Genomic DNA, 23,185 nt, shown 5'->3' with positions numbered 1-23,185 from the left:
ATCTTAAATGAATTAGTGAAATTTTCCAACGTTAAAGTCCTTTGGGGTGTATGTGTGTCCATGCGTGCATACGTGTGTGTGCAGGTGGGTGTGCTGGTGTGTCAGTGTCTCCTACAATGCTAATAATAGCTCACATGGCACATGCCTAAAGCACTAGGCCACCTTCTATCTACCTGATTTGTTAGCACTGTACACGTTACACATCTATCTGCAGGCTGCCTAAAGTGCACATCACTTCTTTGTAGCACATGGCACTGATGGTTTATTGCTTTTTTTATTAACCAAATCCCAGTTCGCATAGAAAACAGGGTAAATTCAGGTCAAACTACTTCACATCAATTCAGTGTTAAAGCACAATTTGTACAAGTTGTTATTCTAATGTCAGATCGAGTTCATTGGATTCAGTTGTCACACCTAAGGGCAGATTATGATGAAAAGTCAATAGGCCCAGCAACATTTCTGAAGCAAGAACTGAACATTGTAGGAAGAACTACAGCTGTTCATATTTCACCTAAATTACTTCGAGCACCTTAATTAACCTTCATTAAATTTGACCAGTACATTCATTTTTAAGTGATTGTAAATACACTCACTGGCCACTTAATTAGATACACCTTGCTAGTACTGGGTTGGACCTCCTTTTGCCTTCAGAACTGCCTTAATCCTTCATGGCATAGATTCAACAAAGTACTGGAAACATTCCTCAGAGAGTCTGGTCCATATTGACATGGTAGCATCACACAATTGCTGCAGATTTGTCAGCTGCACATCCATGATGCAAATCTTTCGTTCCACCACATCTCAAAGGTGCTCTATTGGATTGATATCTGGTGACTGTGGAGGCCATTCGAGTACAGTGTTCACGAAACCAGTCTGAGATGATTCGCGCCTTATGACATGGCGCGTTATCCTGCTGGAAGTAGCCATCAAAAGATGGATACACTGTGGTCATAAAGGGATGGGCATGGTCAGCAACAATACTCAGGTAAGCTGTGGCATTGACATGACACTCAATTGGTACTAATGGGACCAAAGTGTGCCAGGAAAATATCTCCCACACCATTGCACCACCACCACCAGCCTGAACCATTGATAGAAGGCAGGAAGGATCTATGCTTTCATGTTGCTGATACCAAATTCTGACCCTACCATCCAAATGTTGCAGCAGAAATCGAGACTCTTCAGATTGCTGCTGTAGCCTCAAGGTTCGACGTGTTGTGCATTCAGAGATGCTCTTATGCATGTCTCGGTTGTAACGACTAGTTAATTGAGTTACTGTTGCTGTTCTAGCAGCTCAAACCAGTCTGGCCATTTTCCTCTAACCTCTGGCATCAACAAGACATTTGCACACTGCCGCTCACTGGATATTTTCTCTTTTTCGGACCATTCTCTGAAAACCCTAGACATGGTTGTGCGATAAAATCCCAGTAGATCACCAGTTTCTGAAATACTCAGACCAGCCCATCTGGCACCAACAATCATGCCATGTTCAAAGTCTCTTAAATCACCTTTCTTCCCCATTCTGGCATTTTTCCAAGCAGTGCCAAAATAGTAGTTCCACACATAAACTTCACATGTATTTCAGTCACACTGAAAGTAGGACAGACCTTCCAAACTGAAGGACGATGTCATATGGCATGATCAGAGAACAGTTATTTCTTACAGGTACAGGACAAAATGCTTTTCTTACACTGTCCAATAAGAAGCCTGTTAAGATTTACACGCTGCTGTGCTGCTCAGTTTTAATTAGTCAGAAGGGTACACCTACAGCAGGGATGGGCAACTGGCGGCCCGCGGGCCGCACATGGCCCTCGTCCTCACTCAGTGCGGCCCGCAGATCAATAATAATTTAATAATAATTAAAAGAAAAAAAAACAGAGCAGGACTTTTTTGTTCTTGTCACGTAGGGCTACGCCCCCCTCTCCCGTGTCGGTGTTGTTCCTTGCCCAGTTATCCCGCCAGGGCCGGCGCTAGGGGGGGGCAGAGGGGGGCATTGCCCCCCCAAATTGTGTCTTTGCCCCCCCAAGCACAATGCAAGCAACGGCTTTTTTTTATTATCTCTGAACCAATCACAAAAATGCATTTTGCTTTACAGCGTGAAGATATTTCCTTGCTTATTCCTGATTGGCTCTTTGAGTCATATAAAAATCGGCAGACCGCCCCAAACGGTTCAGTTCGGCAGTATATGTTCTGTTAGTATGAGTGAAAGACAGGTATACTGGTAAACACTCTTCTGAGTTTAAACTGACTTCCACATGGTAATATTTGCTTAACTGTGGTTTTTTGTTGCTTTAATGTTACTCACCTCTTACATAGGTGTTGCTTAAATTATTTTATTAGCCGTTAGCGGTTAGGCTAACTTGGTTCTCCTAAACCTGCGCGAACGGCGGAAGCGTTTAAATACTTGCCGCGCAGTGTTGTCCGAAACGATATGTGGTAATAAAAAACAGGGGAATGAACATTTACCTGACGAATTTTAATGTTGCTTTTTCAGATTTGAAAAGTGCTAGAATTTAGGCTAAAGTACTTGAAAATGTTGAAATTGTAACTACTTCGTTTCACAACAAATATCTGTCTGAATGAACAGTTCTCTTGTCTTAGGTTAACAAATACGAGCCTCTTGTAATTCCAGGACGAAACATGAGAGAACGTGAAGACGTTAAGATTGGGCGTTTTGAAAGTGTGATTAAAAAAGCGAATTATTTTGAGTATATGTATAAATATTTAACTTAATTAAGTTTAACGTGTTGAGAAATATTGAACTGGACCTTTAAAGTGAGGTACAAGTGCTTTAATTCCACCTTGTATAGGTGTATGAACCCGGCAAACATGACATTGTTCATTGCGCTGAGGCGCGGCGCGCGCGAAGTTACAAAATTCGAGAGGTGCACGACACCGCGCGAGGCTGCTCTTTCCCCCGTGCAAGCCGTCGCGGCTCATGGTTTAAACCACATATGTCAAAGTCAAAGCCCGCGAGCCAGATCCGGCCCGCGAATTGATTATCTATGGCCCCCTGGATGATATTGAATTACTATTAGAACCGGCCCGCAGGCCACAGCCGCCCGATGGTGTTTTGTACGCACAAACACTACATTCCCCACAATGCAACGGTAGCCCGCGAAGTCACTGCAGCGCGAAGCGTCGCGAGGGTCCGCGCGGCGAAAATGACGTAATCGCAGTGGCTCCGCCAGCGCAATGAACAAAGTCATGTCTGCAGGGTTCATACACCTTTATAAGGTGGAATTCAAGCACTTGTACGTCACTTTAAAGGTCCATTTCAATATTTTCCAGCACGTTAAACTTAAATATGTTAAATATTTATACATATACTCGAAATGATTCGAAATAATTCGCTTTTTATTCACATTATTTAATGGTTGTTTATTTTCCCCAAACTTAACGTCTTCACGTTCTCTCATGTTTCGTCCTGGAATTACAAGAGGCTCGTATTTGTTAACGTAATACAAGAGAACTGTTCAGTCAGACAGATATTTGTTGTGAAACGAAGTAGTTACAATTTAAAACATTTTCAAGTACTTTAGCCTAAATTGCAGCACTTTTCAAACCTGCAACACAAAGCAACATTAAAATTCGGAGTCGCGCACTATGGTCACTCGCGAAAGTATAAACCTAAATCAGCAGTCAGAGCAGACATCAACGTTCAGCTATCCCCCTTCTCAAAAATGACTAAACGTAAGGTGGACACTGAGAACGGGTTTCAAGCCAGGTGGGAGGCAGAGTACATGTTCACGGAGGTAAAAGGTAAACCTGTGTGTCTTCTGTGTGTCTTCATGTGATTTTTCTTTGAAGGAAGTTTGCTTTTATCTGTTTGCCTGTTGAAAAATGTTTTCACTTGAAATTACTGACAGATCCATAAGAAAATAGTGCTTTATTCATTTAAACATTAAATAATATACACTGTGTTAGGTCTTGGTTCAATAGGCTATGTGCAATCATTTCAATATGTTTTAATAAACATTGAACCAGTCCGGCCCTCGGCTTGTGGCAAATTTGTTTTTTTGGCCCTCTGTGTTTTTGACTTTGACATCCCTGGTTTAAACGATTCCTCGCCATCACAGCCAGTATTGTTATACTGTGCATAAATACCGCATTGTACCAGTACGTTTCATAACATCAATAAAAACCAATACTTTACCAGATTTTTTACCATTAAAGTGCAGTAGATAGATTTCTTATTTTATGTACTTTCATATTTTTTTCTTTTTCAAAATAGAAATGTGACAAATACTCCCTTTTATAACAGAATTTGTATTCTTTTGTTTTCTTTATATTTTAATTTCCCAGTAATATAAATATTCTCACTCATTCCTATTTCCATGTTTGAATATTCTCAGTCTGTGTATAGGTACATTTGTCAGCCTTTCAAGAAATAGAGTTGTTCTATTAGTAATGGCAGTATTGAAATGAAATACAATTAGATAATCTTTGTTCTCCATTTACATAATCAACATGTATTTTTTAATCATTGTGTTTTAAGTTTTAAGTTCGAAAATGTGCATTTTTATTTCTTTACCTAATACATCACTTTAAGCCAGTATCAATAGTCATCATTCATGCACAAATCAAGCCTTGAATATATTTCTGGCTTCATAAACATGACTATCAACATGCCCCCTCATTATGTTTTACTGCCCCCCCAAGCAAAGCAGTCCAGAACCGGGGCTGTATCCCGCCCTGCGTGTCTGTTGCCCTGGTTTCCCTCTGTCTGCCACGCCCGTGTCGTCATTGTGTTCAGCTGTGTCTAGTTTAGTCCGGTGTACTTGTATCTCTGTGTTTCGCCCGTTGTCGGTTATTTGTGGTTTGTTCGGTTTTGTGGATTATCTGTCATCGCTGTTCTGGTATTTTCCGTCTCCGTTGTGTTTCTCCGTTGTGAATGGCTCTCCTGTTACGACTCCTGCCTGTCCTGTTGACCACTTGCTCTCCCGTTTTGACCCATGCCTGTACAAACGACTTCGCCTATGGAATTCCCCTTATTAAATCTCGCTCATCTCAGCGTGTGTCCGCCTCCTCGCTCCGCAGCGCGCTACGCGTTACAGTTCTTTGATATGAAGGAGTTCAAATTCCTTTTTGCACTTTTTTATTAAGCAAATGTTTTGTCTTTGTTACTTATTAAGGACATGTTAATGCATTTATATGCAGAAAATAGATGTATGTTGGTGCAATAAACATACAGATCTGAATTCATTTAAAATGTGTTCTTATTGAGAATCATTTGTAGTGTCTTTCATATCCAATTATTTGAAGTGCGTGGTCATGTGGCCCTCCAATAATAGTGCTGAAAAAATTTTGGCCCTCTTTATCATGGAAGTTGCCCATCCCTGACCTACAGTATTAGATACTGACTGCTCCTGCTCTGCCTTGTGGCACCATAAACGCGACATTAGAATTGAGCTGATAAAGGTTGGATGTCTTGTAATAGGCCAGTGACTCATGGGATTTGATTAGGGTGTCATAGCCAAGTCCTCATTTTTGCAAATGGAATTACGCCCATTCTGTCTAGGTCCAGCATGCCTGACATATGATCTTTATTGGCAGTCACATGGTACAATGGAACAGATGAGAAACAGAGGACATGTGAACTCATGTGTCATAAACACAAACACAAAAGATTTTTTAAAAGTAGAAGTCACATAAATGGATGCATTCAAAATAACTGCTTTTTGTTATGTTTGTGTGTAAGTGCATAACAAAAGTTGTATTTTGCTTCAACATAAAGGAGTCACATTTTCTGCCCTCGTGCCCCTTTCCTCTCTACATGCAGGGGTCGGGTGGTAAAATGGAGGATGGTGTCTCAGAGACCGGTCTAATCGATTCACTCCTGATGCCCCTCTCTACTCCTTTCAGAATCCTTCCCACAGGACACATGAGAGGGGGGCTACCAGAGGGAGCAGGGAGTACCGTGTGGCCACATTATTGCCTGATCGATATTGCATGATCAATAGCAACTACGAGGGCATTTAAGCCTGGGTCAGTCACCAAGAGCAGGACAGTGTGCTTTCTCAGGAAAAAAAAAAAAATACATAATGGTAAATGAGGCTAATGGCAATGACACCGAAGCACCTTTATAAGCACTTAATATACATGTAATGTACTGACATTATAAGTACTTATTATACATACAATGCTCTCACTTTATAAGCACTTAAAATATATGTAATGTACTGACGTTACAAATTATCTTTACAGAGATAATTTATCCAAAATGAGCTTTTGGATTTAGACTAAAAACTGAAACGCATTATCAAATCAAATTTACCACATAATGCTCAATTAAGGACATTCAGAGTTCATCAGGATGTGATGTCTCCTCTCACAGAGCAATAATGACCAGGGTGCTGGCTTTTCTACTCCTTGGTGCATGGGCAATAGCCCAGGAGAGGACAGAGTGAGAGAGTGTGAGAGAGAGAGAGCAATGAGCATGTCCTGCATAATCACAGCATGCCACCTCAGCTGTGTAAACTCCTTAGTGACTGACCTTACTCAGTCCATGTGTGTTCCCAACCTATGATTCAATAAAATAAGTACTTAGAGTTCAAACATTATAGCATTTATCCTCGATAAGGAATATAATTACATTTGTTCGCCCAAAACAAGAATTCAGAAACTGCTTTTCATGTGCAAGTTCATATACCATTCCTGTTGATAAATAGATATATCTGAATCAGCACTGCATTGATTGCTTCACATTTAGTGTTGCTAGGATCAATCATAGAAGTATTGTATTGTAACCAATTTATTGTCCCCACAATAATCAAAGAGTATCAAGTTTGGTATATCTGCTGAAGCCAATCTTGTCCCGGTCACCTGTCCCTATCAACTCTGGTGCAATCCATATATACACAACACACACACACACACACACGCGCACACAACCACTCTCTGTCAAGGGCACCCACTGGCGATACCACAAGCATGCCAGAAAAACAGTATGACACAGACTGCTAGAATCAAATCTGGCTGCCCAATCTGGCACAAGGTCGTCCACCCTCGAACCACCCTCACCCCGGAAGCAGAAGCCTCAAGGGCGCAGTGGCATGCCTACCATTTCTCCCACTGGTCCTCCATCCAGCCCTCGCCTCCGTCCCCTCTGGACTCCATGCTGTGAAGCAGCGCAGCGTGGGCGCTATCTGACCGTCAATCAGAGCAGCGTACGCATCTCCACACCTTCCGCTCCGCCGTGTGTACAAACGAGCCGATCCGCAGCGGAAAAGCCAGAGTCCCCCTTCGTGTCCTTTTAGCTATTATATAAAATAATCTCCCCTGTGTTCCTCAGATTAGTGAGCGCAGCATCACACGCAGTAGCTCCCTCCTATTCTCCTTCGCCCTGTCGCTCCCTCTCTACCTCTGCTCTCCTCCCTTGGCTAGAGTTTATTTACATCGTGACAGGAGGATTTACTCCGGGTTGCCTTGCTGAGGAAAAAGTGCAGCTGTGACAAAAGCAGAGAGGGCAGGAGCGTGCAGTGCCCAGCTAGAGCAGCCGCAGAAACGCTGAAGAGCTTCCACTCCGACACACCCCCCACCCTGCATTAGGATTAATGATGCAGACCAAGACAGCCCCGGTCACCTTTTTCTTCCTTCCTCCTTCTTCCTCTCTCCCCTCTCTCTCTCTCTCTCTCTCTCTCTCTGTCCTCTCTTTCCTGCCAGAAATCATGTGGAGGATGCTTTGCAGTGCAATAACTCAAAGCAAGCGGAGCAGGCAGAATGTGTTCAGCTGTTAAAGACATGAAGTGTGTGTGTGTGTGTGTGTGTGTGTGTGTGTGTGTGTGTGTGTGTGTGTGTGTGTGTGTGTGTGTGTGATTTTGTCAATTTCATAATCTATTAACTTCCTTCTTCCCTCCCTCCTGACAATACATTTTGTTTTATTGCATTTCATTTCTTCATTATAGAGAAGACAAAATGTAAATTCACAAATAAAGACCTGTGTGGACATTAGATACTGAAGCCAGCCAGTAAGCTTGTTAAAAGTCTCAGTGAGTAGGTCAGAGAACGTTAAAGCCCAATAAAGGAGCAAGCAAGTGCCTAAAAACATCAGTCAACGAATCCATATAATTGCATATTAGTATAAAGAGTTCTGATCCAAGGACGTGATCCAATGTAAATAATTTACAGTGGATCAAATGCATTTAGAGTGTGTTTATATTTTTATATAATTCTACTATAATTTGTGGGTTGTTTCAAAATGTTTAATTGTTCAAAGCATTTGCTCAGAGATTATCTTTATAATAAATTAATATATAAATTCTTCTATGGTTCTACTTGTACCTTAATCTTTGAACCCATAAAGCACCATAGCTTCACCAATACACAGACCCATTCAGCCCTTTGTAGCTGAATCCACCCTTTGGCTGCTCTCTGGTATACATCCATAGAATACCTCCCACTTAAGAAAGAGCAGCCAATCAGGACACAGCCTCATACTGTTGCCATGCGGAAATAATCAGCACAGAAGACAACAGAACTATACATTAAAGCCACAGAGGAGGTCAAGCAATTTTATAGATTATTGGTTCAATACATACAACTATAAATTGGCCATATACCAAGTAAAAACAGGATGTTTTCTTTCTTATCACTGGGTTGCTTAAGATTTGTTGTCTCTTATTGTTTTGTCTAGTAGTGATGATGCATTTCCACTGTACTTCTGGTGAGAGGTCATTTGAAGAAACAGAAACAAAAGATAGACAAACTGATCCTGGGTTTATTCATTTATTTTAGAGAGCCAAGTATGTCCTTGAAAATATTTAAATATCACCTCAAATCTCAGTTACACCTTATCCAGCTAGAGCATTAGGACGAAACATAGGTCAGACCATGTCTTGACTCTACATTCAAACATGCATTCACTGCTCTGTGCATGGAAGACCTGTACCTCCAAAACCAAACTTCATTTTAGAAATAACATAGGAAAGTTCTTACTCCTGTGCTGAATGAACAAAAAATATGAGCCCAGTTGGAAATTCGCTTTCATCTGGGCCATCTCAACAATGACAGGAGACCCTTCCATCTTCTCCTTCCATTTTACCAAAATTATTTTCAACAAATTCTTCAGGAAGCCTGGGGAAGGTAGCCCACCCACGTCCTGCTATCAGCTTTGTAGCCCTGCTACACAATCTGGACTACAGCCCTCCTGTGCTCCCCATGGGGCACTCCCTCTCTCTGCCCATGCCCATGTCAGATGGTTTAAATTAAGATCACACATAGGGATGTGTGAAATGAAGCTAACTGCTGACTGAATCAAGATGAGAAGTAATAGCTGGAGAAGCTTGCTGCTTCCTGCTGCAGGCTGAAAAATTAGCAGATTCCCAGAGGAATTTCCAGCATCAATGAAACAGGAGCATCAGCCTCATTAAAAACAACTATGTCCACCGTGTCATTAAAAACAATGCTTTCATGTTTTAATATTTTTGCAGTCAATACATACAATAGCAATTGTAAAAACAGAATGGCTCTCAAATTTCTGCTTTTGAATTCTTAACAACATTAGGTAATAGCTTCAATTTTAGAGCAAATCAAACAACTTCAACATAAACAAGACAGAGACGTTATTAGGTGATGCACCAAGACTCACAGATTATGGATTATATTCCACACCCTGATGGTTGTCAGAATACAGACTATGTTCCACTGTGATGGCTCTGAGAGTACAGATTATGTTCCACATGCTGATGATTTATATTTGTTACTTTTAACCTAGTATATTATTTCTCCTAAACAACATCAACAACAAATTGGAAATTTATATCTAAATTTGTCAGAGAATCAAAAACAATGAGACACAGTAGAAAATTCAGTTCCTGAAGGGAGAGGGTGGGAGAAGCTGAGAAGTGAACCTTTAGTCATGAAAGTCTGCAGAAAGCACAAAACGCCGGGCTGGATTTCTAAAGGAAAAACTGTACACTGACCCAGGTTTGAGGTCACACGAGCATTAGAGGTCCCTCATCAATGTATACAGTGCCAGCAGACTCATCAGATAACTGACAGACAATCTGGACTACTACGTTGTGCCAGCAATGTTTTCAGAGGGCATGAGATGCAAACAGAAGAGTTCCAAAGCTAACAACGAGTGTGACAAAGAATTTTGTCAGCACAGAATTTGTACAGAGCAAAATTTAGAATTTGCAAAACCTTTGAAGAAAGATGTTGGAGTAGCAGGCAGCAGGTTCTATCTGAGAGAACATGGCGGCTTATCACCCTTGATCCTGCCTCCTTTACTATGGGAGACTTCCCAAGTCACATGTCAGTGTGGCTTTGGACAAACTCATTCATCAAAAAAAATATGAAGTGTCTGCATGTTTGTGATGGCTTACATGGTCACTTGGGACTAGGGCTGCCACAAACGATTATTTTAATAGTCGACTAATCACCGATTAATTTTTACGATTAGTCGACTAGTCTGATTGTACGTTAATTGAATATAAAACATACACTAGAATGCAACTGCTATTATATAACCATCATTAGATTTCAGCTATAACTAAAAATAAAAACAATTAAGATCATAGTTCATTAAACCTTTAATGAAATATGCAGCTTGTTGCAACAAACAATTATTAAAATAAGGATAAGGCACTGCCTTAAAAAACACAAAAATAAATAGGCCTACATTAATAAAGAATTTTTTTTTAGGTTTTTCGTTCTTTCATTAGTCTCTGGCATCAAACTTCGCTACATTTAAATCAAATTAGGTAGGGATTTGAAACTAAGGAGTTATTCACAAAAATAAAGTTTTGTTCTCACTAACATTACAGAAATTACACGAATGCGTGCTAAGGCTAATGAAACAAATCGCCATCACTAATGTTAACTTTTACAGCTACAGCGATAAGCAGGGTTGCCAACTCTCACGCATTGAGAGTGAGACACACGCATTTGACCGTCTTCACACGCTCACACACCCGATTTCTCACGCCGAAAAAAAAATCTAGTTTATTTACCTCTGATCCACATCTATGATTCAATGAGTTACTAGTTCGCTCTGACGACAACCACTGGCAATCGATCGCGATATAATACTTAATTTGTGTCCATTCCCCCCCCCCCCCCGCCCCCCCCCCCAAAAAAGATCAAATCTCACTCCAAGTGATCTTGAAAAGTTGGCAACCCTGCGATAAGTAAGTACTAAGTTAACGCTCTGTTTATGGTAACTTCAGCAGCTAACTAGCAATTTAGATTACAGAGATGGCGGTCCCTATTCATCATTGTTGTCATAATTAGCCACAACATGCTTCAGGTACATGCTCGTACATCGCGGTTGTGCTGCCGTGGGAGGCAAGTTCTGCCTTGCAGATATTGCACGCGTTTCGGAACCCTACTACGGAAAATGATCCCGCACTTTTGAGTTCCGTAGCCGGGTAGCCACGATACCAGAACCTGTCTGTATAACGTCCTGGGATGTCGTCAACTGTCTACCCCGGTTTCCACTACTGCGCATGTGCGTCAAGGACAGAAACGCAGACGCAGCAGTGGAAACTGTCGCAGCAGTTTGGAGAGGGAAAAAAACGACGCATCGACTAATAAATTAGTCGTCGACTATTTTAGTAGTCGACATAGTCGTGACTAGTCGACTAATCATGGCAGCCCTACTTGGGACTTTAGTCTTTAGCAACAAAATATAAAAGAAAAGGTTTAATAACTCAGATGTGTTGTTAATCAGAGATTTAAATTAAAAACAGAGATCAATAGGGTTTATTTAAAGAAACAGTCACGCTCCACTCAGCACCCAGCCAGACCAGTTTACAGTCTTCCACAGAGCCGGAGTGGCTAATCGGGAGATTCGGGAGGATTCCCGATGGGCCGGCTCATGTCAGTCTCTAGTTTGGGCCGATTGGGAGGGAAATATTATTTTGGGCCGGATTTGGGCATGAAACTCCCGGGCTGAAAAAGTGTCCCACTCCGGCCCTGGTCTTCCACCAGTCACATACGTTTTCCACCAATCACATCACTGATCAGATCTCAGTACCCTGCTCATTCACTCATTCCCTTCACCTGTGACTTGTTTGCTATTTACATTCACAGGTCGCCATTCCTGACACTCTGCCTTAGCCTGCCAACAGACTAATGCTGTGCTGTCTCATCAGAAACCGCACTGCTGACGCCTGCTACTCTCATTCTCTCTGGCCTTTTGCCTTTTGTTCGGTGAACTGTTTAAATAAACCATATTCGTTACACCTCGCTCGTGCACAGTGATGTTATATGTAGTGTAAAATCTAATAAGCAACTGTGCTGATCATGTATATGACCGAAGGAAAGTAGTAAATTTAGGAAAAGTACATTTTAGATGTTACAACCGTCCCTGGCATGTGTTACAACTGTCCCTGTACCCTGGGATGGTTGTAACAGTGGAGTGACTGTATTTAAATCAATTTTGGAACCTGTACATATTTCATAAACCCACTTAAATATATTGTTTCAGTAGACACATTGAAGTTCATAATACAGCAAATTGGCTATTCGTGTAAATGTAAATGGTTTTTTGAGTTATTGGAAAAATCACAAAAAGTGTTACAACTGTCCCTGGTCTCAGTGGCGCAAAAAGGGGGTATGCAGCGTATGCGACGCATAGGGGCGCTGCACTAGAGGGGGCGCCAAATCGATCAGATATAATACTTAATTTGTGTCCATCTTACCATCTTACGTTCGCCACCCCCCACCCCCCCCCCCCCCTCAACAACTTTCGGTCGGGGGGCGCCGATAGTATGTTTGCATACACCTCAGAAAGTAAGTAATTGCAACCCTGCCTGGTCTCCCCTACTGTCTACCATATTTAAACTCTTAAATCCCTTAGACTGATATGTTTTTCCATATTCATCTAACCCCAACATAAACCCGGTCAGTGGGACAGAAGGGAGCAAACTGAACACAACAAAATAGAACACAATACATGCACACAGACAGACACTCAGACTGGGAGAAGGTTCTGCATTATTCATGAATGGCTTTTAAGTGAAGAAAGTGACTACTAGCGTATAAATCAATTTTCAAGAGAAGCATCCATGTAACTAAGAACAAAGCATTGATCTCGTCCTAAAATAAGTCATGCCCCAGTCATGTTTATCATTACTAAGCAATTACAATGACCTAACAGAGGAAACAGCATTAGACTAACAACTTGGATATTACTAGAGAAGACACTACTAGTAACAAATCTAAAGAAAAGACAAGTCCTCGCCTCTCAAATCCTGGTGTCAGTGTCTTCTGGTGTCAGTGTCTTCTGAGCTAAGGCCACACTACTTCTTTCTCCACACAGAGTGTAACAGAGCCGGTGCGTTCAGGATAAACCCACAGGATCTCACCCAGTACTCATGACTAGAGCCAGTTTCCTAGCAGCACAGTGAAGGCTCTACAGACTGCTACTTTCCATATGGCTCCAGTGTACTGATTGGCTCCAGTTTTGCTGATTTTAGGTTCATTTTGTGCCTTAACAGGTTTTAATGAAGCAAAAAGGGTTTCAAAAAAAAGGAAAAGAAAGATCTTATAGCTCCCCTAGTAAATCTGGTTTAATCAGGTGCTAGAAAAGCTAAGGTTATGGGTTTGATGCTGATTGGCCAACAGACCCAAACACAAACACTCTTGATAATAATATAGGCCGAATATTGAAAATGTAACTGTAAATGTATTTGGTTGTATTAATTTACATCAAATCCACAACTGTGAATGCATGTACAACATAAAGAAATATCTGTACCTTTCTGGCTCGCGGTCGTCTCAGAATGCGAGGAGTAAAAGCCAATTCTATAAATACCCTGATTTTAAGGCCCTGGATGACTTCAATATCATCATTTCTAAACAATGTTCTTACTGTAAATAAAATCAGCTACAGAAATCCCTGCTTATTAGCAAGAGTTTGGCAAACTGTAGTACACTAGAGCATCCTTCAAATAACCTCATACAGAAGATACCATATGAAGGTAAAGATATATCTATGCAGTATGATATGCGTTCTGGTTATTATATGGTGGAATGGGAGCAGTTTTGTTCCTGTGTGTGCAACCAGCTTCTTTCAGCCCGACTGCTGAGAAATCCATATACAGGGTGCTAAGCAGAAGCTAAGCCTTGGGTGGCAGCCAGGGTGTGGAGCACTCTGAATCAAGCACTTCAGCATATATTAGTGCACCAAGACTACAGATTTGGGCAGCAGGGGATATTAATATTATTTTTCAGTATGTTATTTTCTGGAAAACATCTGACCCTTGTGTGTAATTCCTCCGTGAACCACACTATTAGGTTGTATTAGGTAAAACATTATCAGGATTTATACCATACAGGTTTGTGCTTTTGCAGGACAGAAGACATTGGTGGAGGGGGTACAGTTCTGGGTAGCCAGCCTAGCCCTTTTCAGATGGGACTGAAGTTTACATTCCTGCGGTACTGGGGTCATTTCTTCTATTAAAGATGACTGTATTTGTGCCATGTCTGTGTTTTACATTAATGGCCAAACTGCCTGTCTGTCACCTAACTCAGGGCTGATCACTGGATCCAAATCTCAGTGATTATCCAAGCTGATACGGCTTCGTGTTGAAAAAAAAAAAAGATTTTTGACCACTGATACTACCGTATTTAGTCTCTAACAGCGGAGAACTAACAGAAAGTGTACTGAATCACGATGGATGGTAAATCTAGAGTAGCAAAGGGGGAAAAGTAAATAAGCGACATAAGAGATAAGCGATAAGGGGCGATTATAATCGCAGCTACAAGTAGGCTATAATCATTACTTACTAGATGTAACACTGCTAAACTAATATAAATGTAAACTTCTAATATAATAAAATAGACAAACGTCTTAAGGATAACGGATAAAAAAATAAACGATCAAAGCAACCTCAGAAAATACAACACATCTTTCATTACAAACGTCCCTGATAAAACAATTCAGATAGAATAGGGCTTAAGCGATAATCTGCCATTCGGTTACATTTCGATAGTAGGCTATAGATAAATAGCAAAATAAACAAATACCATAACTGCTCGGGTTTACTCGGAACAGTGCGATTTCTGCGCAGTCTACTCGGGCCTCTCAATATTCCAGCCGGTTATATTTTGACAATAACAATTTTGTTGTCTTTAAATAGTTTTGATGGTAGCCTAATATTCTTACTAACCATTATATTCTCTTATACGTATGACGTTTTCTTTGTAATTAGCCACTTGATTAATAATTAAATTAATATTCTAAGAATTATATCCATTTTAAAGCCCTTTCAAAGTTGTTTTTTTAGTCTCGGATGGTGCGGTCCACAAGGAAAGGCACGCCCATATGGTCTATATTTTGCAGAGCTGACAAACAACATAATCCCCAGGTTAGCCTGTATTTTCTAAACACTGATATTAGAAAGAATAAATCCTTATGACCGGTATCTTTCAACAAGCATCATCATCATCATCATCATCTCCGGTGCATTGGCAGCAGAGAGCGGCGACATCTGATGACCGGCGCGAGCCCTATGTCCCCATACAGTCACTAACAGAGACTAATGTAAACAAACACAGGTATTTTCAATAAAAACACTTACCTGAAAGTGGCGGGAGACTCAACCCGCAGTCCTCGGGAAGGTGGTGGAGACGGTAAGGGTTTTCGCTTTTCTCGATCCGCCATACCTTCCCTCTTTTCATTCATTTGCCACAGAAGCAGTTCCAGGGAAAGTGGTAGGGCGATGCTGCGATAAGCCGACGGGAGGGGCAGGTATCACCTACGCCGCCTTCCCTTCTAACCCAGCAGCTGTGCAGTCAGAAACGGTACACTTGATTCACACGGCCAAACAATGCAGTCATGAATCCAACAGATTGAAGTACTTACTCCACTGTTCCGCACACTACGTGTTGATGGACTTCCGCCTTATTCATGCATATTCATTAAACTGAAATGACACGTTTAATAAAATCTTTTTAAGGATGTTACTAGTAGCCCAAGAGGGTTTCACGTAGCTGGCTACTTATGCTGTTTAAAATACTTAATAACATGCTACTAAAACAACCTACACGCAAAATCAAGTGAAACCAACTCTTCAAATCACGGTTATCACAGAATCTTAATACGTATCAGTGGCAACTAACATTTTGTTCAGTGCAAAGCGTTTGTTTCCACTTTTAACCAGGTGCTTACTTTGTACTTGCTTCCTTCTGAGGTCTGGTCCTTCCGTCTTGCCTTTGTTTTGTATAAAATAGGTTTAAATGTGTGGTTTTGCCGTCCTGGTAACCACACTTACATCTAAATTTCCATTCATAGCCTGCTAACTGTGGCCCGCAGGTAACCAATGTGCCCAAAGGCAGCTTTGGTACAGTCCAGATGGGCGTTCCAAATTGAGGGTCCCCAGTTCTTCTTATTAAATACTGACACATTTATTTAATCATGAATACATCCTCGTACAGTGCTCTTCTGTAGCCAAGCTTCTCCTATTTATGGCCTGTATTGATTATCTTTATAAAACACAATTAAGATGAAATTTCTTTTAAGCTGTTGTATATATTATATACATGGTTATTGAGGATCATTATTATAAATGTGTGTAGAGTGTGTACACTGCAGCTCATAGGATAGGATACTGTGATGAACACAGAAACACAAAAACATAGATGACAAAAAAAAAAAAACAGGATTTATTGAATATTTAACCAATGACATTCACATATTTTGGCCAGATAACTCATGAGTGCCTTATAAAAGCCTAGATTTTCATAACAGGGTTTGCCAGGTATTGTTATGTAACACATAAAAAAATTTTTGATAAAAATGCCAAAATACCATTACGAGATATGATATTAACAAATCCTCTCCCAATGTGTTATGACCCTCTGTCATTGGTTCCTGTCCCAGCAGGAAGTGCAGTGTTATTAGAGGGGCAGCTGTTTCTGGACCCAACCGGGTACACCTGGATATGCCCACCATTACTGTGCCAGTGTGCAAAATTATCCAGCAGAATGGAGGTGTTGATTTTGACTTTTATGCAGACACACACACACACACACAAGCAAATGCATCCTAATTCTTTTTTCCACATAGGGCTTATTTCAATTAGTGGACTGTTTACAAGAATTGATTTCTCCACAGATAATAAAGCTGATTATAAATGTACATTTAGTAATAATACATAATAATCATTGTTAATAAGGTATAGGAAACACTCATCATCTGACTGGAAGTATGCTTTACCATTTTGTGGAGATATGGAACAGACTCTAATTATTGTTGTTAATGTGGCAATGGGAGTCCTGTTGTGCAGACTGCCCCACAAGGCCAGGAGGCATCAAGGATGAATCTACAATCTCATGCCACAGACCACATCACTCGTACTATAATGTCAAAGTGTGTTGTACTACAAAAAAACCCAAATGAAAAAATATTTAATTGCATAGATTATACAGCAGAAGAAAAGCCAGAAGTAATTTTGTAAAATATAAGTAAGTAGAATTCGACAACATAAACAGCATTAGTCAAAATATTTGCTGTTGGGTATCTTAAGAGTCAGAATATACAGCCAGATGTGTTAGAGGCGAATTATATTCTCTTTAAAGTGAATGTAAAAGTACATGTGCTGGAAATGCCATTATAAAATTATCCTTCATCCTGAAATGTGTAGTGTTCGAGTGGCCTGGTTTGTGGGTCTACACATGACGAACCTGAGAGTTCTATCACACACAGGTTGAACAGTTTATTTGTGTCCGTTAGAAACTAACAAGCCAACATGCCTGGTGGTCAGAGGAATTAGCAGAAATACTGGACCGTCTATGATTTATCAAGATTTCCTTGCTCCTATCAAAATAAAACCTGCTACTACCTACACAAACACAGACATGCATCACCACACAGTTCCAGTGTCATGGACACCATTTGGCTATAAAAACTATGAAACAGTCTAATTTAGTAATGAAATTAGAGTACTTCCATCCCATTCCCACGATGCAAAAATAAACTTGCCAAGCAAACCTGAGCAGGGGTTGGTCTCCTGCTTGTGTACTCTGGTTTCCTGTATGACTGTGAGGGTAACATGAATGAACAGAAATGCATTTTACTTGTAGTTCTGTGTTTTGACACATAGATCCTTAAGCTATAAAGAATTTTAGTTTAAAAATGTAAAAGTAGCTAATCTGTCACTTTTGTTTTTGGGTACTTTTGAGAATATGTGATTTATTGTTTTGGAATAATGACACTTTGTCCTTATTTGAGAACAAGTACTGGAACAATATGATACCAAAGCAATTAGCACAGTATACAAGAGATCTCATACATCATGTACTGACAAAAATGTAGAAACATTACTGAAATAGCCCAGATAGTTAAGAATAAACAACATCATAAACTTAATGCATTTTTTTAAAGGAACATGTTTTCTGGATTAGAAGTATTGCAGCAAAATCTTGCACTGTCAAACGATTCGAGCCAGTTAGCTCACTCCTGCCACCTAGTGATGATAAATATGAAATACTCATCTCTCTGCTGGGCTTAGACACACTGGAACAGGAATGCTGACCCCAAATCTCTTGAATTTCTTTATAAATACCCTGCTTGACAATGCTTTAATGCTGATGACTTAGACACCATGTGTATACATTGAAAAGGGGTCTGTCCACACTAAAAGCAGAAGTTTAAGATGTGTAAAAAAAAAACATAACACACAAAATTCAGTAAAAGGCTGCCAGAATTTAAATTGTGATGAGATGTGTGTAGTTGTAGCTATGTAGCTATTAACATTAAGTATAACTAATTAATATGAGTACTCACAGGAGCATTTTAATGATCAGAGAATAAATGCCAATGGAGAACGTGAACACACATTATTATGTTCAGTGGTAAATTTATGAAGCAACAAGTCATTGTCAGGACGTTTTAAAAAGCTGTTAAGCCATTCCAGGAAATAAATGGGGCAGCAGTTGACAGGTGGCTGGACTGCTGGTATCATGTCTCCTTATGCCTACCTACATGGTCAGTTAAGCAGTGGGATGTTTGTGCTATAATATATTTATAATACACTGTTGAGGCCATGCCAGTGGTGAACCCATAGAAATTTATTCTATAACTTTTTAAGGTTGGTTGTTAGTTTTCTGTGTCCCTACTGATTATTACCTCAATGTAAACGTGACAATGGTCCGCTCTGTCGAAGGACATTCGTTTTGTGTCTCAAAGCATAGCATTTCTACTGGCCATAATTCCGGAGAGGATTTTGACTCCCTCTCACATATACTATAAAGAATACCTACACAAAGAAAAAACCCACAACACACAAAAAAAATAATCATATAAATACCTCAAGTTATTTGATCTCACAGAGCGGAAAACACAAATTAGTCATACGTTCAAGACTAACAGAAACCTTACGGTCATCTGTAGTGTATACACTTCTTCAACTGCAGAGATGGTGCGAAATATGCCTGATCTCCTTCAAGGAGTCAAAACAACCCTGATCAAGAAGGTCAGCTGTACGGAGAGCTCAAACTCACAAGAAACTTCAGAGTGGGAAATCTACATCTGCTGAACTATCATACATCTACTGCCTGTCAAGGCCAGTGTGCTATCTTGTCTCGGCTCTAAAGTAAACAGCAGATGAGAAAGTCACTAATATAACACTTACAATGAAGCATGTTTCACAAATTAGATAATCACGTGAAAGTACTTAAAAGATTTAGTGTCCCACAATCACAGCTGTTCTCTACTCTGCTCCCTTATTTAATCTTTTAATCACATCTAAAGTCTAAAATAAACACTTAAGCATATGGCCCTGAAGTCCAAACTACAGTTCTTGCATCTTCTATATCTAACATGCATTAATGATCATTCTGAAACAAACCACAGCATGTTAAGCGTTTTGCTCAGTGGTGTTTCTTTGTAAAAGCTGAACAGTTAATAGTGCCAGAAAACATATTGTTCTTTCATTTACAATCTATTTGTCCAGTCTTAATTTTTCTCCAAATGGTACAACAAAGAATGTTTAAAAATGTCTTGTTCAAACTTCACATACCCGAGAGGACTTTCATCATGTACACACACACACACACACACAAGTACACACAGCCACTATATAAACTATGAACTTTTCCATAATAAAAATTGCATGTTCAAAAGATAATGTTCTTTCCCAAGTATCCCCAGTAATAAAGTTAATTTAAAACATCATCCCAGTAACATTGGTCTTCATATCCAGCTTCTGTCTGAAACTGATTTATACCCCTGAGTCTGCTTTACTCTGCTTCTCTTCGGTTAATGATGATGATGATGATTCCTCAGGAACCTGAATCTTTTTCATCTCCATGCCTTTGACCCATGTGTAGGCAAATGACCCAGTGAGAACCATCAGGTTACTGGTCCACCACAGCAGGCTCTTGCTAGTGGCATAGTATGCTACAGCCAGCACAGTCTGAGCACAGGCTTTAGCCGTGCCTGATACGTTGTGTGTTAACGGACTGGTGTACTTGATCTGGAGACCCGTTACATAGCCAATGGCAAAGCCAAACACACCACCTGCGATCATCATGCCCCAGAAATGCAAATTCCACAGACCACTGAACCCAGTCAAGCGGCCCAGCTCTCCGAAAACGAGGATGAGCGGTAGGAAAAGGACGCAGGCGTTGAGGTTGTTGTAGTAGGAGAGCTTCCAAATGCTTCCATCCACCACCGGCATCACCTTCTTTGTGTAGATGGCATTCAGGGAGACGCTGGCACTGGCGATAACTCCGAAAATGACTCCAGACCAGGAGAGGGAGCCTGCTACACCCTCCTGATCCACACCAAGCCAGAAACCTCCTGGGGAAGAAGAATCAGACAGGCTTACAGTTATGCTGATAAACTGATGCCCTTATAGTGCAGTGAATCATATTAAATGCAGAGTAATTCAACAAGCATGGATGTGGCAGACTTAGATATGAGTCCTGTGAGCACCTCTGACAACTTAATATACACAAAACACATTCTCCCACTGCATATTCTCAGAATTTCTAAGCAAAATTTTTATTCAACATTGTCCTCAACTCTTGCCCGTTTCTCTAAATTCTCCCATCCTAGCCATAGACCCGTTTCCTTGCAAAGTTCCTGTAGTTCACCTTGCCTCCCCTAGCTCGGCTCAGACATAATCTAGTAATAACTCACCTCCCTGGTGATGTGACCTTAATAATTACCTTCTATGAATCATCTAATTCAAGCCCCTTAATCACTGTGTCCTTTGACCCTAAAAAAATCACCTTGTGACTTGCCTGAACACATTTAAATTCCTCAACTGATCTTGCCAGCAGTCTCTCCTGCAACCCTCTCACATACCATGCCACTCTACTAAGATAGCATGACAATGAATATCCATTTCCTTACAGACTTATTCATGATCCTCTGTAGCTCTTTTTCTTCAGGCAAAAAAGCTTATCAATGCTACTATGCTTCTGGGTTTGACATTCATCCTTGCCTACCTAAGATTATCAATTAACTTCTTTGCAGGGCTCTTGCATTTTACATATACATTTTACATATTTTTAGTTGCTGATGTTGGGTGCAATGATTTCATTGTTGGGTTGCTGTTGATAGTTTAAAAACCACTTCAGTTGCTATTCCACAGCCCACACATGAAACGTAGAAAGTAAAACAACTTACCTAAAATGACTCCACAACACAGCAGTGCGTAAAAAGAAGTAGTTTGCTTGAGAATAAAGTAAGACAATATGACATTAAAAACCGTGCTAAGTGAGCGCCCGACAGTGTAGAAGGCGACTCCCACGTTCTTCAGGCACAAGTTGTTAAAGGTGATCATAGTGATAAATACGACAGACAGGGGTAAAACCTCTCGGGAAACTTTTAGGTCCAGTTTTATAGACGGGAAATCCACGACCCCTGGCCACAGTTTGGAGAAAATGTTCATAAGCCAACATAGACAGACGCTTATGACACACTGAAAGAACGTTACAAAAAGAGGGGCGTCCAGATCCTTGCTGTCCAGCAGATAGTTATTGAGGAACACCATGGTTATTGAAACAAACCAGTAGATCGTCACTACCAGCGCTATCTTTACAGCACGTAGGATAAATGGCTCCCCTTTTTTATCTTGGTCCATTGCATCTGCATCAGTCAGCGCCATTCTTAAAATCCTCGATCTCTTCAGCTGTGTCCTGTTCATTGTTAAAAGAGAGACAACAGAAAGGACAAGAAGCGTAAAGACCAACCGAAGGTCCTTAGAAATGTAACATTACGAAGTAACTACAGCCCACATCCAACATACCCGAAACCCGTATCAGTGAACTGATGACACAAAGGTGCGTTCAAGTAAAGCACAATCTGCGCAATCAAATGCATTCGTAAAATTATGACAATGATCGCAGTATTTATTTCCAGTAACCAACCATTTACATGTCGCCACCTAATAATAATATAGTAACGTCATATACGTTACAGTTGTTAAAATGTTTAGAAAGTACTTTAATAAAAGCCACACTGGGGGTTTTAAAAAGGACAATAAAGAAATGTGCGCAGCACAAACTGACATCTGCGTTACTTGAACGTACACTAAAACAGCGCATGACACTTTCCGGGTCTAGAAGCTTGATATCTTAAAGTGGTAGCCTATTAGCCTACTCATCGATATCACATTTCCCATTTTACACAAGTTACACAAAGCATACTACAACAATATAAAGAATAAAGGGAAAGGAAAGTTAAATAAAGCACGTTATATGAAGTCATATGACCTAGGCTATAGGCTTACATGTGTCGTGTTATTATTATAGTACAAAGAAAAACAACTGTAACTCAACTATGCTTCTACTATGAAGCAAGATTATTTCAAAGAGGTACAACTTGTCAGAAATAGGTAATTACCTTAATAAATTATTTACTCATCGATGGCGCGTGTTCCTGACCTATTCAACGGCAAAACGAGGAAGTATGTTTTCTTAACTCCTCCTTCAACCACTAGTCAGGTAGACGAACCTTATCACTATTAGAAATTGAATTTCCTAAATCGTCACGTGTAAAATACGCCACGTATGCAAAACGCTTTCTTTATCAAGGTGTACCACAGAAAAATATAAACATTATCTTGGTATCCGTGTTGGAAGGCCATGTAGAGTTAGTTAGAATCAGTTCTTAAAGGTTCTGAAACTGACGTAAGTAGTAGAATGCATAATAATAATAATTAAAAAATAGTAAAAATAAATAAAATCACCAGGGCCAGATGGAGGAGTTTGGTCCGCTGTGGCG

At 40.4% G+C, this 23,185-nt stretch overlaps 2 protein-coding genes across 6 annotated transcripts in view; both read right to left on the bottom strand.

Annotated features, from left to right (window-relative positions):
- mapk8ip1b (mitogen-activated protein kinase 8 interacting protein 1b) overlaps positions 1 to 16,273 on the bottom strand; it is a 36,229-nt gene extending 19,956 nt beyond the window's left edge. The window contains exons 1-3 of one of the 3 annotated variants that reach the window (XM_077023110.1): positions 16,121 to 16,273; positions 15,815 to 15,875; positions 15,531 to 15,736 (exon numbers count right to left, since the gene is read on the bottom strand). In XM_077023110.1, coding sequence (XP_076879225.1) covers positions 15,531 to 15,634 — 104 coding nt within the window. In that variant the 5' untranslated portion in view covers positions 15,635 to 15,736; positions 15,815 to 15,875; positions 16,121 to 16,273. The other 2 variants (XM_077023111.1, XM_077023112.1) reach the window with 2 other exon arrangements.
- A 1,849-nt stretch (positions 16,274 to 18,122) lies between these two features.
- On the bottom strand, positions 18,123 to 23,185 carry slc35c1 (solute carrier family 35 member C1). Of its 3 annotated transcripts, none has more exons than XM_077023106.1 (3): positions 23,151 to 23,185; positions 21,587 to 22,098; positions 18,123 to 20,752 (listed from the first exon to the last, which is right to left on the bottom strand). In XM_077023106.1, the coding sequence occupies exons 2-3, from the start codon at positions 22,065 to 22,067 to the stop codon at positions 20,172 to 20,174; spliced, it is 1,062 nt and encodes a 353-aa protein (XP_076879221.1). In that variant the 5' UTR covers positions 22,068 to 22,098; positions 23,151 to 23,185; the 3' UTR covers positions 18,123 to 20,171. The 3 variants fall into 3 exon arrangements, with proteins under 3 accessions (XP_076879221.1, XP_076879224.1, XP_076879223.1); XM_077023109.1 differs by lacking the exon at positions 23,151 to 23,185 and adding an exon at positions 22,805 to 22,961; XM_077023108.1 differs by lacking the exon at positions 23,151 to 23,185 and having other exon boundaries at positions 21,587 to 22,315.

Source organism: Brachyhypopomus gauderio, chromosome 12, assembly GCF_052324685.1.
Source record: "Brachyhypopomus gauderio isolate BG-103 chromosome 12, BGAUD_0.2, whole genome shotgun sequence".
NCBI lineage: Eukaryota > Metazoa > Chordata > Actinopteri > Gymnotiformes > Hypopomidae > Brachyhypopomus > Brachyhypopomus gauderio.
This window is presented reverse-complemented; position numbering and strand designations above follow the sequence as displayed.